We start from the raw sequence: 17,530 nt of genomic DNA on the forward strand, positions 1-17,530 counted from the left end.
CCCACACCTGAACCCCAGGGACTGTGGCACTTCCCTGGCAGCTGCATGTGATGCAGGCTGCAGCTGAATGAATCCACAACCAGCTCAAGGATCACAGCCACCAAACCCCTGGAGAACTCCCTGCCAGGGCTCCCCTGGGATGCCAGCTGTCTGAAGCAGTAGTTTTCTTTAGTAACACAATGCTTTCAGTTTTAATTACCCCCAATTCCTTATTTTACAGGAGGCAGAGACTGATCTTCAGGCACTGCCAGGCCATGTTATTACTATCCCACATGCACCTCACATTTCTGCCTCTGAACAGCCTGGTTTGTCTCATCATTCCTTCATATGTCCCTGTAGTTCCTCAAGATCTCTCAGCTGTCACCAAGCTGCTCAGGGAGCATGACCAGAAGTGAATGTCACCCAAGACATCTCTGGATGACTGAAGGTGGGGCCATGTGCCACGATGTACCTCGTTCTTGTTTTAATTGATGCAATGGTACCAGCCATGACTAGCTCAGCCTGTAATTAAAATTCCAGTGCTAAACCCAGAGACACTCCAGAGGAAAAGTTGATTAAATGCAGTAATCTTGACCATTCTGCTGGAGCTTCCTGTTTGAGGGCAATCCTGTGGCCTAACTTGCCAATTAATTCATGGAAAGAGAGCAAATGCTTTAAAGCAAACAGAGCAGCCTAATGAAAGCAGAGAGGAGGGAAACAGGTCTCCAAGCACCACAAGTCATGCTCTGCATCGTGCTCTGGCCATCTCAGCTACAACCAACCCTTGGCAGTGCCGGGGGCTGGGGATGCCCTGGATGTCCCATCAGATGCCTCACTTGCCCACCCTGTTCCCTCAGAGCTGCTGCTGTCCAGCCTGACCTTTGTCTTTCCAAGCTCCACTGCAGGGCTAAAACCCTCAAACTTTGGTTTTCATCACACAGGTGACCTGAATTGCAGCACCTTTTTCTCCCCTCTTTAAAAGCTATTTTCCTAGTGCCTCATCAGTGCCTTCCACTTTATCTAAGCCACAACACCTCTTACAAACCCCTCTCTCCTCACCTTCCATCACCATGACATCCAAACAGGGAAGCTTACCTCCCAGAGCAGGGCATGTGGTTATCTGAGCCTTCAGGCAGAAGATTCTCCTCAGGAACGAAATGGCCAGTCTCCAGGGGTTAAGCAGACCCAGGTGATGGTGTGAACTTGATCCTCTGAAAGCTTGGGAGGCAGAGTGCTCTGTGTTCTCAATGCTCAACATAAACTACATGCCTCAGAGATCAGGAATAGAACTTTATTGTTTTCAGATTTCTCATCTGATCAGTTCACCTGGCAAAAATCTTTGACACAGAGCCCAAGTGCTCTCAGCTTTTTTAACAGTAACAAATTAGTGGCCACAGCACCAGCTTCACCAGAACCAACCCAGGCACCACACACAGTTGTGGTAGGAAAACAAAGGAGTCTGGTTTACAAACCAAACAGTTCTCTTACAAAAGCTCAAAAGCAGAGAGAAGCTCAGATTAATGTACACAGGGAGAGGGACTGTGAAGCACATCAACCAGCTGCTGCCTGCCCTGGTTACTTCCCTTGTCTAGAACAGCTTTTATGGGGGAAGAGAAATCCACCACTCAACACCGTGTTTTCTAGAAATTGTCACCCAATTAATTAAGTCCTCCATGTTTCTTTCAGCTCTACACCTTCCCTTTCTCTTTGGCATCCAGAGGCCAATGGAGTCAGCCAAAATACCACCAATTCCTAAATTTTTGCAACATGGAAATAAAAAGCCCAAAGAAGAAGTTCCTCCTCCTTCTCTTACCTCTGAGCACAGAGTCCTCTTGAGAGCTGCTCTGCACTTTGAGAACTCACAAATCAAATCAACTTGGAACAAAGAAGCATTCATATTGAAAGAATGGGGACTGTTAGTTCCCCCCATTCATCTGACACAATGACAATCCCATCATTTAACATTTCCTCCATTCCCACCCCTACAAACTCCAACCCCTAAATCCAGAGGAACAACACAAAGTCAACACGTGCAGAAGAGTCAAGGCAGCAAGAGCAAACTGTTCTTTCACTTTCCAGCTACAGACCAAGTGAAAACCCAAACAATGCTGGTGGAAACTTCCAAATACTTTATTCAGGAACAGTTCTGTCCATGTACTCTGTTGGGGTTTTTTTTCCCCCCCCCTCTTGTTTAAATGATCACAATGCTGAAATTACCCCCAATCTGAACCTGCCAGTCACCACAGCACCTGGGTGCTTCAGACAAAAAAAGCAGCTGGCTGGCATGGCACAGATCTATCACTCAAGAACCTACTGGTCTCCTGGTGCTTATTCTTCATTTCAGGGGTATGTATCAACCAAGGATGAAGGGAAAAAAAAGCAACAGATGAACTCCAGGAAAAAAAAGAAAGATCATCTTGATTTCAGGCAGGGTTTAGATGTGAGACAGAGCAAACACTGAGACCCAAATTCCCATGAAGAGCAAGTAGCTGTTTCTAAAGCCAGCCATGAAGCCAGTTTCCCAGGAAAAGCCTTGTAGGGAAAGGTTCTAAACTGTATTTAGGTATTGAACAAAACATGGATGGATGAAGGATCCCATCAGCCCAGAGTACCAGTTCAGCCTATACTCCCACCACACCTGGGGTAACCATTAACATTTGGTAGGCTATTTGCCTATTTATCCTTACTGGTAAGGACAGTTTTGTCATTTCTGAATGTTACATCTTTAAAAGATACACAGAGACTTCTGGGAGTGGAAAGGGAAGCAGTTGCCCCCGGGCTGCTGCTCATGGCCTTTGTTCTGAGAGCCTCCCCTTGCCCTTAGCTCCACTTTCACCTCTGTTTCCCCATCACACCCAGATTTCTAGACCAAAATACCAAATTATAGTGTCAAATAATGGGGTGAAAGGAGGAGTCAAATTATACCTATTCTCTGGTCCATGGCAAGAAAATGTGCCCTGGCCCTGAACAGGCCATGGGTCACAAAACAAGCTCCAGCTTCTCCAAGCAGAATGGAATTTCTCTGTGCTCCAGATTATTCTCAGCTATTTATAGTGTACAAGTGTTTCTGAATAGATTGTTTGTCTTTAATACATTGGGAGAGAATGTAAGTGCACAGACACAGAACACAGGGAAGATGGTAAAGCTTCCCCTTCTGTTGCTTTCAGGTGCAGGTATTTGTGTCTTACAACCTCTTGGAGCTTTTCCTTCAATACAGAATAAAACCTCTGTTCCTTAGGGTGTCCTGGTTAACTTTTGAATCCAAAGATGCCCTTTATATATCCTGTGAGGCCACTCTTGGCCTTCTGCTCCACCTTGTCCTCCAGAGGTGGGAAAGCAACATGATTAAGAGCCAGGTCAAAGAACAAGGGTTTGCACGGGATGGGCTGGAAGCCTGGAGGGAAGTGCACAAGGCTGACTTGCTTACTGACAAGAGAAGGATCCAGGCAGAAAGTCTCAAACCGTTCTGAGAGTGGCTGAAAGAGACCAATGCAGAAAGACAAATTAAACACATGTCAAACCAAGGCTCATAAGGGTCAAACAAGGACTAAGCAGCAACTCAAATAAAAGAACATAGAGTTCCCTTGTGGGACATCTCAGGCCTTTGAAAATGATTTGAAGTCCTGTTAAAAGGTTGCTGCAGGACCTCTGAAAACCCTCCCAGGTGCAGGGAGAAAGCTGAAGAGAAGATGCCACAGTAGAAGCAGCTCCCAAGCTCCTGCCAAGTAACCCCACTCTGTCAGCAACCTTCAAGACTTGCAGAAGGAAAACAAGCCTAATGAAAGCTCTTGAATACACTAATTGTGAGCAAACTCCAATCAGCATGACAATTCTTGAGTTGTAAGACACTCAGGTGAGAGGATAAAAGCAATGTTCACTCAGAACACTATGGGAATTTCCCACAGTGTTCCCATTCAGCTCTTACCTTGCCATCCTTGACCTGAGATGGAGACTCAGTCTCATGGGTATCATTTGCATCTGCAAAATTGAAGAAGTGGTAAGAATAACAGGCTAGATCTTGGTGTAAAGCAAGACTGTCTCAGGAGTCACCTGCCCTCTTAGCTTAGCTATGAGCCTGGCTTTCCAGGATACACACAGCAGGATTTTCAGTAGAATCAGCTTGCTTCCTATACCAAGATGATCACACATACTTATCTACAGCCAGCACAGCTCTCCAGTGATGGAGAGCTGCTCCTTCACACTGCCATGAGAAGCTCCTGATAAAGCACAGGTTTTGAGCTCACAAAGCAGCAGATGATGAGACCCCAAAGGGGTCTGTTAAAGCAACATTAAGGCAACAAAAACTAAGACAATCCATTACTTATCTTGAGTTTCCATCTGCAGGCACAGCAAAAACAGCAGCCCAAGAAATCACAAAGTTAATCCATTCCCCAAAGCTCCACTGACCTGGTCAGCTCTGACCAAGAGCTGACCACTGGCCACTCTTCCCTCTCACCAGTTCTCACAGACAGACAAAACCAGGATGAGTTAAGGCCAACTTTAAACACTAAACAGAGTGTTCTGTGCGGGTTACCAGAACAGGTGCCCACTCTCACGACACCTTTTTGCATCTCTGAGCAGGGAGCAACACTCCAACATCTAGTCACTGGTTGCCCAGCTGCACTACACATGGCTAGAAGCAGCTACAACTGGGGAAGGTAAAAAACCCACTGGAGCCTACATAGATCAGAGTGAAGTGGAAAAACACTTGTAACTTCAACAATGAAATAAAAGGAATGAAATACTTTCAAGAGCATTACCCAAGAGATGTTAGAGCTCCAGTATAATTGTGCAACTCACCTAATATAGCTGCTGCTTGCAGGGAGTATTTCTCTGCGTTGACTTGAGTGATCAGGTCCTGAACGTCAGGCAGCTCCTACGTCATTAAAGACAATTGTCTGAGAGCTCAAAATGTGTCAGTTTAGGAGTCTGGGCAAAGGTAAACTCTGACAAAGTAAGAAATTAAGTTCCACTGCTGATAATCCTTTCCAGAAAGGCTACAGTACAATCCTTCAGGCACCACAGAACTCAACAGAAAACACGTGAGAAAAAAGTGGTGAATTGTCATGGAGTTGTTTCAGTGAGTTTGTCTCTCCTCTAAAACAAGGGACCAGATGAAGCATTTCCACATCACTAATATGTCTCTACTGTAACATGTAGTGACATTTGTGTTGCTGTTCTCACAACTTACACATCAGTCTTGAATTGTAGTGGTCTGGCACCTAACTGACAATAAATACCAGGACGGAGCTTTTTCATAAACCTCACAAACACACAGGACTGGGTTCCTACCTTCAAGCTGTTCATGTAAGCTCCAGCTCCTGACTGAACTTCACGGGCGTATTTCAGCACTCTTTCATATAAAACAAGAGCTTCACTCCATTTCTTTACCAGGACATAGGACTGTGCAATGAAGAAACACCTGCAACAGTAAAGAATGGATCCTTGACATGTTTGCTATCCACACCTTTTTCCCCACCTCCAGTGACTGATAACAGCAGCACTGGCAGTTTTCCCTTGGCATCCAGTCTCCATTTCACAAAAGGACAGAGGAAACTGCATCAAAGTCCTGTACAGCACACAGAATAACAACCTCTACAGATGTGATGTCTGCTAAAACAAAGCTGTTTGTCACCTGTAAGCTTTATACACAAGCGTCTTCAATCCAATCTCCTTTTGGAAGTTCTTGTCCTCTTCCAGGCCAGAAAGTTGTGTCAGTTCTACAAGGTTCTGTGCAAAAGAGAGTGAGAGTATCAAATGCAGGTGTTGTTTTCCTCTGGAACCTGCTGGAGTAAGAGAAAGCTGCCCCTTTCAACAAGTCAACAGTACACTCCCATGGAAACAGTTTTCTAATTACCAGTATGCTCAACTTGGAAAGGACACTGATGAAACTTGTGCAAGGCTGCCCTTGGGACAGACTTCCTGACACAAACAGGAATTAGGACAAAGACTACTCAGATTTTCATGAGGTAATTATTTCAGAAGGCACTTTCCCATTCACAATTGCTTCTGCTATAGACTCCCACAGCTAACAGAAAATGCACGTAAGAAATCCAGGCACTGCTTATGAAGAACAAGTATATTTTGAAGTATTTCCAGCTGCTGCTTTCTCTGGCCAGCAGAAAGTAAGGCAAAAAAAGTAGTCAGAAAAACTACTTTTAAACTGTATTACAGTGTACAACCAAGGACATCCACCCTAGCAGCATTTTCTGTTCCCAACTAGAAGGGGAGTTTTGTGTTCATCTAGATGTTGAACATCTTCAACAAGGTAACTGTAGGTTCTCGGTTGCTCCTCAAGATTTCACAGGCAGTTCCCTTGCACTGCTCTACTTTCTACAGGAAGCTTTTGTACCAGAAGTTGGTGTGAAGATTGGGATTTGACTGCCCAGCGTTACCTGCAAAATGATATCGTAGAGGCGGATGAGGTCCTGAGGCCGAGGCGTGCGCTTGCCGTCCTCTTCCGAGCGCTGCTGCTGCAGCAGGGCTTTCTGCAGGGACTTGGCCATGCTCTCGTTGCGCTTGATGGCTGTTGACAGTTTGATGTAAGTCAAATAGCTAAAGAGAGAAAAGATAAAACACTGTTGGCAGACTGTCAGAACTACTCAGACAAAAAAACTCCTCCCTCCAGTCTAAGCTGGTATTAGTAAGGGGAGAACAAAACCATCTGAAAGGTCACTGTGAGTCTTTAAGTGTTTTCAGAGCTGCATGAATCAGATCCTTATCTGTACAGTCACCCTCTGAGATCTGAGAGACTTGAAACAAAAACCCCATAAAACAAAACACAGCAACACTAAAATCTTGACACAAGAGCATGGCTTCTTCACATGAGCACAGGAGCAACGTTTGCCTGTTACCTGTGTAAGTACTGGATGTTAGACACCTTCCCAGAATCGTTTTCCAGAGCGTGTTCCCGCTGCTTCTGCAGAAATGGGTGACAAAAATGTGTGGTTTACTTAAAACTGGCAGCCAAAGAAAGAAAGAATCATAAACAAGCCCAGGTTTGTGTAAACCAGGGAAGTTGTAACAGACTTCCAGGTAAAACATGAGGGGTTTCTACATCGCCATTCACCCTCTTCAGATCTGAAGAGAACAAAATCAAAAGTGGAGAAGACTGTTTTGCAGGTTTTTATGAAAGAAATCCCAGCCACTTTGCTGTTAAGGAAGTTTAACAGTGAGTCCCAAAGAAACACTACGTTGTTGGGAGCAGATGCCCTGCTCTTTGGTGCTCACCTGGTCTGGTTTCAGATCCTCCCGAACAGCCTGAATGGCATCTCTGCACTCACTGAGTAAAGACTCAAACAAACGTTCCTTTGTCTCCTCATTTTCTGCCTAAGAGCAAAGAAAAGTTAAGACAGATATGTTTTGTATTTTGCATCCCACGATGCAAGAACTGATTGAGGAGATTAAACAAGGCTTTTCCCAAATCCTGGCTTTAAAACCCATGGGTACCCACACCTCTAATCTGTACCTGCCTGCAATATATTATAGGGGGCAAACAGCCAGAAACTCTGGGAAATGGGGTCAGTGCTGAAAACTTTAACTGAGCAGCACAGAAGGCCGAGCACACACACCTCTGATTGCCTCATCCCCACAACAGCTACCTTCCCAGCAACTCCCTCCCAGCTCGGCACCCTCATTGCTCGAGAACAGCTGAGGCTGGACTGTGCTGTGGGAAAGGCCCAGCAACAGAGGAGCTGAGCAACCTAGTGAACTGGCAAGCTACCAATGCAGACTGCTCTTGTTATGCTGATTTAACTTTCCTCATGTGGTAAGAACATGTAGATGATTATCTTTTCTACACTCCCACTCCAGCAATGCTCACAGTGGCACTAATTTGCTCCCCTGACGCATATTTTGAAGTAACCCTGTATTTTAGGAGCAGCAGTGACTGATGGGTTTTCTGCTGTCACCACAAGTTTTGTCAAAGAAATGAAGCAGCTTTTGGCCTTCTGCCCTAAAACCAACATTTGAAAACAACTTTTAAAAGACAAGTTGAAGCCTGATCTCTGCCTAATAAACCGGCATATCATGTGCCCAATTAAACAACGCACCCAAAACCAAACTCAGCTTCCATTCGGGTGACTGAGAAGGTAACGAGACAGGGCTCAAGACTCTTACAGATGCAGTAAGTAACTGCCCTAAAACAAACCTCCTCCTCAAAAAAGGAGGGACTGAAGTGTAGCAGCACCGTGTTAAACAGCATAAGATGAACAACTTTGCTGCAATAAATCTGCAATTGCCCAAATGAATGAAAAGTGGTGTAAAAACACCCGCGCTCGTTTCCTCTCTGCACAGCTCTACAGACTCTGCCTCTCCTCAGGTTTGGAAACCCATTAAGGAATGCTACTCTTCCTCCCCCAGAAAGCCTCAGGTACCTTGAGCTGAGATGAAGGCAGTTTTTGGGGCAGGGTTTTGTGGTTTGGTTGGGTCTTTATTTTTTTTAAGATTTGCTGCGAGAATTTTTAAGGTGGGACAAACTCCTGTGAATAAGCAGAGACAAGTCTGACAGCATTCTCAGCCTCACCCAGAGGAGCACAGCAATTTCACCCTGTGCACAAAAATGCACACAGGCACAGCTAAATCATCAGCTAAGCACAAACAGGGAAAGGGCTGGGCCACGCTATGAAACAAAAGCTTTCCTTTCTAAGCAAAAACTCTTTAAGGTTAAGCTGATTGTATTCATAAATACATGTAAGTCCTAACTTGGGAGATGCTGGATCATAACAGCCAGAGATTCAAGTGTCCTGACAGAACAGCCCAGGGCTTGAGGGATGGGATCTCACTGAAGCCACTTGTGCAAGCCACTTGTGCTCACTTCTCATCTTCTCTTTGCTCTAAAACATTGTGTAGCACCTTGAAAGTTATTACCAGGTAGAAGCACACTTCAGCCGCTCTGCCCTTCAGTCTTCTCACCTCTACCTCACCAAAGGGCTGGCATAAACTTGAATCTACCCTTCAGTTTGGTTTATTTGTTCCACTTCTCCCATGAGCAGTAAGAGACTGCAGACAATGGTATAACTGCACTGAGAAATCACCCTTTTTTTAGCCAAAACACACAGTTGTGTTTGCATTGGACCAAACCCTGCAGAGCGCTGCTGTTTATGTTGGGGTTAGAACATAACACCTATTAGAAAGGTGCTGAGATCCCAGGAACCACAATGCATTTAACTGAAGCCAGACTGCTCATGACAGGTGGCACCACAACTGCAAAACTGCTTTCAAAGGGCCAACTTTCAGCCCTCTGGGAATGTAAATGCTGCTGCCAAGGGACACAAAGCAAGATGAAAACAAATTCAGATCCCTGTTCTGCCACAGCTTTATGGAACAAACTGACCAACTAAGCTGAAGAGGTCCAACTGCTAGCCCAGCAGGATGGAAATTAAATGAGGGAACATTGAAGTTCTAAGCTGCACTTCCACCTGCTGGTCATACCAAGGCAGTACCTCGAAAACACAAATCCAGCAACACCCAACTCACATAGTATTACAAGACTGGTTAACACTAGTGTTTCCTACCCAGCCATATCCTCTTTATCCTCCTCACAGAGTCTTCTTAACACCTTCTCTAGTTGTTGCCTTCCTGCCTTACACCTTTGCAAGGTTTTCACTTTATTTGTTTATCCTTTTATGTTTGTTTTATGTTGGGTTCTGATGCTGCAAAAAGCCCATCTATAGTGGTAACAATTGTTACTAAAGACTCTTCCACTGCTTGTTTAAACAGCAAGGGGGCTGTATGCAGACACTGGGAAGCAGAACACACCATCTGGGCACCGTTTCTGAGGAAAAAGTCCCATATGGAAAACTTGGCTGCAATCCTAAAGACATGTCTAGGATGTGCCACTGCAAGTGCTTCAGAGCTGTGATGTTCAAAAGACTTTACATTCTGACATTTAGTAATCCTGCTTCTGAGGATTTGCATACAGTGAGGATGCTGTAAGTCTCCTAGCACCAGCTTCACCTGGCAAACAATTATTATTATTACAGTTTTAATGTTATATTTTATTTCATTTTAGTTATTAAACTGTTCTTATCTCAACCTACAAGCTCTGCTCTTTGGGCTTTCTTCCGATTCTCCTCTCCCTGGGAGGTGAAGGAGGGATCACAGTGCTTAACTGTTGCCTGGGCTTACACCATGACACTTGCCCACCCAAGGAAAGAGGATGGCTCCAACACTGGCACCAGATCTGGCTCTGGGTTACCTGAACAATCGCAGCTTCGTTGTCAGCCAGTCCCAGCAGAAAGATCCTCACTTTGTCTATCTTCACTGGAACAGTCCTTCCTCTCCACTCCACCTCGCTCATCGTGGCTGCCTGCTTGGCTCGAGTCTGGGTAATCAGTGCCTGTTGGGAATGGACTGATGAGCTTGAACTTAAGGTATCCAAAACTGAACCTTTCAGATTCACATTAGACTTGACTACTTTAGGAAACCCTTTTAGGAAAGGGTTATTTATCATAGAGCCAAGGTGTGCTGGTTTTGGCTGGGACAGTTTGTTTTCTTCCCAGTAGCTGCTACAGGGCTGCATTTTGGGCTTAAGCTGAAGAGAGTGTTGGTAACAGAGGGATGTTTGGTTATTGCTGAGCAGTGCTTCACAGCATCAAGGGTGTTTGCTTCTCACCCTGCCTTGTCAGTGAGTGCACTGCAGGGGTAGGAGAGCGTGTGCACAAGAAGCTGGGAGGGAGCATGGCCTGGACAGCCCACCTCAACTAGCCACAGGGCTATTCCATACCACAGACCATCATGCCCAGTACAGAAACTGGGGGTGTTGGCCAGGAGAGGAGAATTTGCTGCTTGGTCAGCAGGTGGGGAGCAACTGCACTGGGCGGCACTTGGCTTTTCCATGTGTTTTTTCTCTCTTAATTCCTATCATTATACTTTATTCTTCTTAATTTTACTGTATTTTGGTTTAGTTATTACACTTGTTCTTCTCTTAACCCACGAGGTTGGATTTTCTTTCCCCATTCCCCTCCCCATGCCAGGGGAGCTTGGGGAGGGAGTGAGTGGCTGCATGGGGCTGCATTGCCCCTGGGCTGGAACCATGACAGCAGGCCCTCTTGCTCTCTTCTGATACACTTTGGCTCTTCAATGTTCTGCTGCAGCAATATTTATGCTCAGAGTGGTAATGACTATTTCAATTTGAAGCATGCAAATAAACTACCTCCAGTTTTTCTGCAAGAAGGCCTTCAGTGCCACCAGACCTCAGTCTCATCTGCATCAACTCATTCATAGCAGACTGGTCACCTGAGAAAATTAACAGATCAAGATCACGTTCCTATCACAAATTATTCTAACACAGAAAATCTCATCAACCAATTTTATACTGGCAATTTGTGGATTAAGTGGATAACTTTGCATTTCACTCTGACTCCATAAGCCAACTACTGCCAACTGGTGTTCTGTCTTCTTACACAACATCACCTGCACTGTGGCAACATGAGTTTCTCCACAGCTAAACTGACACAGAATAGGTGCAGAATTTGCCCAAATTATGGACTCACTGCAATGTCATTTAGATCAGTATTTAACTACGAAGTCAATACTGCTTGTGACCAAGGCTTGCTCTTTGTTTGAGATGAGGCATCTTCCCTTTCCTTACCAATATTATAGGCACAGTAGCGAATGTTGGGTGAGATCTCTTCCACACGCTGGTTATACAGTACAGCCTGTTCTTCTGTGAAGGCATTGGCCAGTTTTTCATATATGGTCCTAGAGCAAAGAACAAGCGTGAACACTGCAGTATGTGTCATTTTGTGAGATGCAATCTTAAGGGAGAAGTTTGTGTCTGTACTCTGGAGGATGTTATTTCTTCCTCCCAGTTAAGTGCAGGATTAACTAAATGGCTCACAGAGCTGCTCTGCATACAGCACATAAGAGTCACTGAACTCACACAGTACTGTTTACTAAATGAAGTTGGTGAAGTAGGGGAACTCACTTGCATTTGTTGAAAGCCTCCATTGCTGCCTTCCACTCCTGGTGTTCAAAACGTAGCATCCCTGTGAGGTAAGCCATGTATGCCTGCAGACAGAGCAAGGGCAAGCTGATCTCCCCAGGACCAACAGCCTAGTTTGTACAGCCTTTCATACGAAGGCTCCCAAAACGCCTACAGTAAGTGACTAAGCCTTGCCCTTTTCATTTGGTCCTCCCACAGAAGAAAACTGATCTGGATTATGGGTTACCTGCTACCTACCCTTTTTATTTCAACTGATATTGCCACATTTCCAAGGAGATGAAAGCAGTTTCTCGCTTGTTACACAAACAACAAGACCCACTAACAGCACAAAACTTTTCTTTTCCAGCAGCAGGCTACTAAATGGCAGATGGAATTAACTGGGTACCACCACAGCCCCCTGTTCACAGAGGCTGGTGTCACAACATAGTTGCTTTCCATGTTCCAGGAACCAATGACAGAAGTTTTGTGTTCTAGGTGGCAACCTGAGGGCATTTGACAAACAGGTATCTCAGCAGATGAGCATTGTTTCATAGGCTGTGCTGCATCATTTTAGTTTCAATTCTCTACTTTTAAACATACTGCTTTTCAAAGCAGAGACAATCATTTGAGACAGTTAATCAGCTTCTAAACACCAGGTCCTCATCCTGGCTGGTGCCACTGGTTATTTCTGCGATAGCAGTGAGTCCAAGCTATTCACAGAATGACATTATCCAGTTCAACAACCAGTCAGTTCTATCTACTGCCGGATGAGAACAATCTCTTCAGGCAAAATCCAAAGGTTCTTCTTCAGCTTTTGCTGCAAAACAAGAGGAAAGCACGAGCAGCTACCTGAGCTTCCAGCTTTGTTTTGGCATCAACGCGGTTACTCTCGCAGAGCCGCTCCAGCTCCTCGGCGTGTTTGACGGCCTTGCGCAGGCGGGACAGCAGGTGAAAGCGTTTGCGAGGCTCCGTGTTCGCCTCCTGCTTCAGCTGCATGGCATAACTCCAGGCTCTCTCTGCATCCATCAGAATCAACAGTAAATACCTAGAGGGCAGAGGAAGGCAAATGAAGAAATAGCCACGTTCAAGCAAGTATTGCCACATCACCACTAGCTCTGTGCCACGTGACCTGCAAAGTGTGGTAACAAGAGCTCGGTTCGGTTGATTAAAGACAGATGCTTTTCTTTAACATTCTGAACACACAGACTTGTACTGCTCCTGTTTTCTACTGCATTTCTCACTACATAAACCATAGAATCATAGAATTGTAGGAGTTGGAAGGGACCTTTAGAGATCATCCAGCCCAACCCCTCTGTCAGAGCAGCTCCCACCTAGATCAGGTCACACAGGAACGTGTCCAGGTGGATTTTGAAGGCCTCCCAGGAGCCTCCACAGCCTCCCTGGGCAGCCTGGGCCAGGGCTCCCTCACCTCAACAGTGAAATAGTTTTTCCCTGAGTTTAAATTGAACTTTTTGTGTTCCAGATTCTTTCCACCAACCCCTGTCCTGTCATTGGATACAACAGAAGAAGTGCTGCCCCAACCTCCTGACACCCACCATTTAGATACTTGTAAATACTAATGAGATCCCCCTGCAGTAATGACCCAACTGAGGCACAGAGTTTGGTATCATTCTGCAGCACCACAGACTTGGTGAAGACATGGGATTTATGATTTTAGGTGGCTCTTCAGACTGGTTCAATATGGGTAAACATATGTTTTCCCACCAGCCCATGCTACAGTGTGTCTGGCGTCTCAAGCAAACAGGTGACAACAGCATCAGGTTTTCTTTTCTCCCAAGAAAAGACAAGACAGCAGCTCTTTCAAGTGTTTGTAAAGATGGGAAGTGAGCCCAAGACCCTGGCTATTCTCACAACTGTGAGGGAAGAGAATGAACTGGCTCTTGCTGCTCTCTCTTCCCCCACTTATTCACATGATGAAGCAGGATATGAGCAGTGCCTCATCCCCTGCACTGCAGTCTGACCTTTCCTGTTCTATTAATATCAACACACATCTCTGAAAAGCACCACTTTTGGGTGTATTGTACAGAACAGTTTTCCACCACACCCACATGAAAATAAATCACTGAAATGCAAGAAACTATTGACTAATACACTGAATGCTCAATCCCATCCCATGACTGTACCTGTTGTCTGAGAGAATCTCCTCAGTTACTTTCTTCCCAGTGAATTTGTGCCTGTTTCCCATCTTGAAGTTGAGAGTTTTTCGGAGACGCCTCAGCCTACGGGAGCAATAACCCCTGTAGAAAACGAAACCATAGTCAGTTTGGTCAGTAAACAAGCTTTGCTTCTGTTTACTGCTCTCTCCAAACAGAAGGAAAAATGGACTAAAGGCTGTGACAGGCAATGTTTTAACAACTAAGAAGTATATATATGACATTCAGTAAGAGGTAGTTTGGAAACTACCTGTAAACCAGTGGTTAACAGAGTACAAGGTAAGAAGACGTGTAATAATTCCTCACCTTGAACAAAGAGAGTCATGTTCTCCTTACTAATTGCTTTATCTATGTGTATTGAACACCCAGTTCTGGAAGAGTATAGTGATTATCAGCAAGGTGCTAGCAAACAAGCTCTTCAAGTGCAATGGGGAAACAAGAGCCAGTCTCTATCCTCCTGAATGGAACAGTCCCAGCACGTTACATCCAATGACAAAAGCAGACATTGCTCCACAGGAAACAACCTGTCCAGAGGCACTTACTTGGCACATGGGTTTTGTTGCCTGCTGCAGTGGGTTTACATTTCAGATGAAGAAAGCCAAGTCACACCAGTAACTCAAAGACACTCTCACACTCATGACTAACCTGTACCTCTGGAAGTCTCCGTGGCGCAAACCGTGCTGCTGCTGAGACTCCTTCACAATCTGAAGGACTGCAGTTTGTGTTAAGGCAGATTGACAGGACAGTCTGTTACCAGCTCTTCATTCTACCCCAAAATAAGAGAAGGGGAATCTACAGGTTCCAGTAAGCAAACGCCCTTTGAACAGAGGGATACCCAAAATCCTCCTCAAAAGCACAGCTGAAAGAACTGGCAGTCCCTGAAGGCCTCCTGACTCCCACTGCTCCCTTCAGAGCTCTGTGACCAAGGCCAGGACTAAGAGGTGCCCCAGCACCTCCTCTTACAGACAACCACAAGAGTCTTGCTGGTACAAGAGCTCCTTTCAGCATAATAAGCTACAACAACAGACTCATCTAGGCCAATATGACTGCTCTAGCTACAGTACACCACCTCCCCAATCACACTTGTGACACAGTTTTGCTGGCAGAACTGAAACAGAGAGCAGCCTTCCTGCACTTAAACATCCCAGCTCCCAGGAAAAGGGCAGCACAAGGAACAGAGTCACTCCTGACACAGCTCCCACAAACACAAACTGCTGTCTGGCTATGGGGAACCTCATAAAAAGAGCTTCTGGGAAGCTGTCAGGGGGGTTATTTTCTACTCATGTTTTCCACACATTTCTAGTCTCACCACACCAAGTGCTGTGTGACAGAACACGCGGGCCTACGACCTGCCATGGCATCACTCCACCTTCCAACCACGCTCTGCATTCTTCAGCATACTTCCCAGTTTCTGTGCACCCTGTATTTACTCAGCCACAGGACTAAAGGAACTCCTGCTGTACTCCAGTACAATTGCTGATGTCAGTCAGTCCGTTTACAAGGCTGATGATTTTACAGAATCAAATCTTCACTACAAGCCAACCTCTGTGCTGTATGTTATCTACACCCCAACAGTTCCCTTTTAAGCTTTAACAAGAAGCCTTAAAAAAAACCCCACGAGCCCACACACTAATCTCATTAAAAAACCCACTATTACAATAACTAGAGGGAAAAAAATACCCTGCCACAACTTTCAAGTTTAAAATGGCCAATGTCTACCAAAGGGTTTTCTGGGAATTACACCTAAAAGGAGGTTTCTCCAGTTGAAGTATTAAAAACCTGCTTCAACAGTCACAACACGGAATGAGCTTGTGGTGTAGAACAAACAAGTCAAACTGCAATGTCTCAAGACAACGGAAAGGCAGCTGTAGCGAGGGGGGGGTTGGTCTGTTCTGCCTAGAAACAAACAAGGCCTCAAGTTGCACCAGGGGAGGTTCAGGCTGGCTCTGAGGAGGAATTTCGCTGCTGACAGAGCTGTCAGGCATTGGAAGGGACTGCCCAGGGAGGTGCTGGAGTCACTGTTTCAGAGCCAGGTGGATGCTGCACTGAAGGAAATGGGCTGGTGGTTGATAGGGCTGGGACAGAGGCTGCACTCCATGAGCTTAAAGGTCCCTTCCATCTGAAACGACTCTATGATTCTATAAGACAGCCCTCCTCACCCTGGCAGGTAGACACCTGCGATCTTTTTTCAGACTCTCTCTTATTCCATGCAGTTACTCACTGACTTCATATCCCTCCCATTACTTTTTCATTGACTTCAGCATTCCTAACACCACCAAGGCAATTACCACGTCCACATCTCACTCAAGAGTCGCTAACTTCACACCACCTGCCACATCGAAAACTGCAACCACACTTCACTTGGGTTTTCCTCTTACCCAGAAGATACAACTCAGCTCTGTCACAGCTGTGCAACTAGACTGGTTTCACATGAAACTTTCACACACAAGAACGCCACGAGCACTTTAAGTACCGCCTCAGGTTTCACACGTGCTAAATCCGGAGGAGCCTGTTTGCCATCTCACCGTGCCTGGAAGGTTTATTTTATCCGCTCTTGCCCACTCCAAGCACTAACGCTACGGCCGGAAGGTCCATGACCGCCCGCTCCGGCGTGGCGCCGAGCTCTGCTCAGGAGGCTGCGGGCGGCCGCCACGCGGGGCGAAGGGGAAGGTGGAAAGGTGGAGCGGAGCCCCTCGGTTCCGGGACGGAAAGCGGCCTGGCCTGCTCCATCCACACCAAACCCTCCCTTCCCGCACCCACCCGCAGCCGGCCGCGGCTCGGGACTCCCGGCGCGGCTCCCGTCAGCGCGGACCGGGGCGACCCGCCGGCCTCAGCGCGGCCGGGGCACAGCGGCCGCGGAGCCCGCGCCGCCCCCGGAGCCTGCGCCGCCCCCGCCGGGCCTCGCCGCGGCAAGCGGAGCCAAGCGCGGCTGCCCGCCCCGCGAGTCCCGCGCACGGGCCCGGGCCCGCCACGTCCCGCCGCCGCCGCCGCCGCCGCCGCCAAGGATGCTCTCCAGGCCCAGGCTGTCGCCGAGGCTCCCGGCCTGAGGCCCCGCCGGCCTCTCGTTCTCCTTGTTGTCTTTGTTCTCCTCCGCGGATCCGCCGCCGCGGCCGCTCTGCCGCTCCGCCGCCATCTTCCGCCCGGGCCGCCGCCGCCGCGGTGCATCACGGGCCGGGGGGGGAGAGGCGCGCGCCGAGGCCATGGCCAGCGCGGCCGCCGCGGGGGCTGACGGGAGCCCGGAGCGCGGAGCCCGGAGCGCGGAGCCCGTCCCGCTTCCCTGCCCCCGGGCTCGGCCCCGTCGCTATCACCCAGCCGCACTCAGCAGCCCGTCCCTGCGCAGCCGCTGCCCACGGGCGGACTCTGCCCTGGCAGACGGTGCCATCCCTGCAGCTCAGAGTGCCCAGTGCCCGTTCCTGCACCTGAGGGTGCCCAGTGCCATCCCTGCAGCTGA

General features: G+C 47.2%; 1 protein-coding gene across 1 annotated transcript; it reads right to left on the bottom strand.

The window, feature by feature from the left end:
- Positions 1–2,085: 2,085 nt before the first annotated feature.
- SRP68 (signal recognition particle 68) lies at positions 2,086–17,236 on the bottom strand. Its single transcript, XM_062010815.1, has 16 exons — positions 17,089–17,236; positions 14,725–14,791; positions 14,050–14,163; positions 12,755–12,950; positions 11,909–11,991; positions 11,573–11,682; positions 11,135–11,217; positions 10,178–10,318; positions 7,210–7,308; positions 6,834–6,898; positions 6,375–6,534; positions 5,615–5,709; positions 5,272–5,401; positions 4,780–4,855; positions 3,905–3,957; positions 2,086–3,455 (listed from the first exon to the last, which is right to left on the bottom strand). The coding sequence occupies exons 1-16, from the start codon at positions 17,210–17,212 to the stop codon at positions 3,228–3,230; spliced, it is 1,824 nt and encodes a 607-aa protein (XP_061866799.1). The 5' UTR covers positions 17,213–17,236; the 3' UTR covers positions 2,086–3,227.
- Between the last annotated feature and the right edge of the window lie 294 nt (positions 17,237–17,530).

This window comes from Colius striatus, chromosome 18 (genome assembly GCF_028858725.1).
Source record: "Colius striatus isolate bColStr4 chromosome 18, bColStr4.1.hap1, whole genome shotgun sequence".
Lineage (NCBI taxonomy): Eukaryota > Metazoa > Chordata > Aves > Coliiformes > Coliidae > Colius > Colius striatus.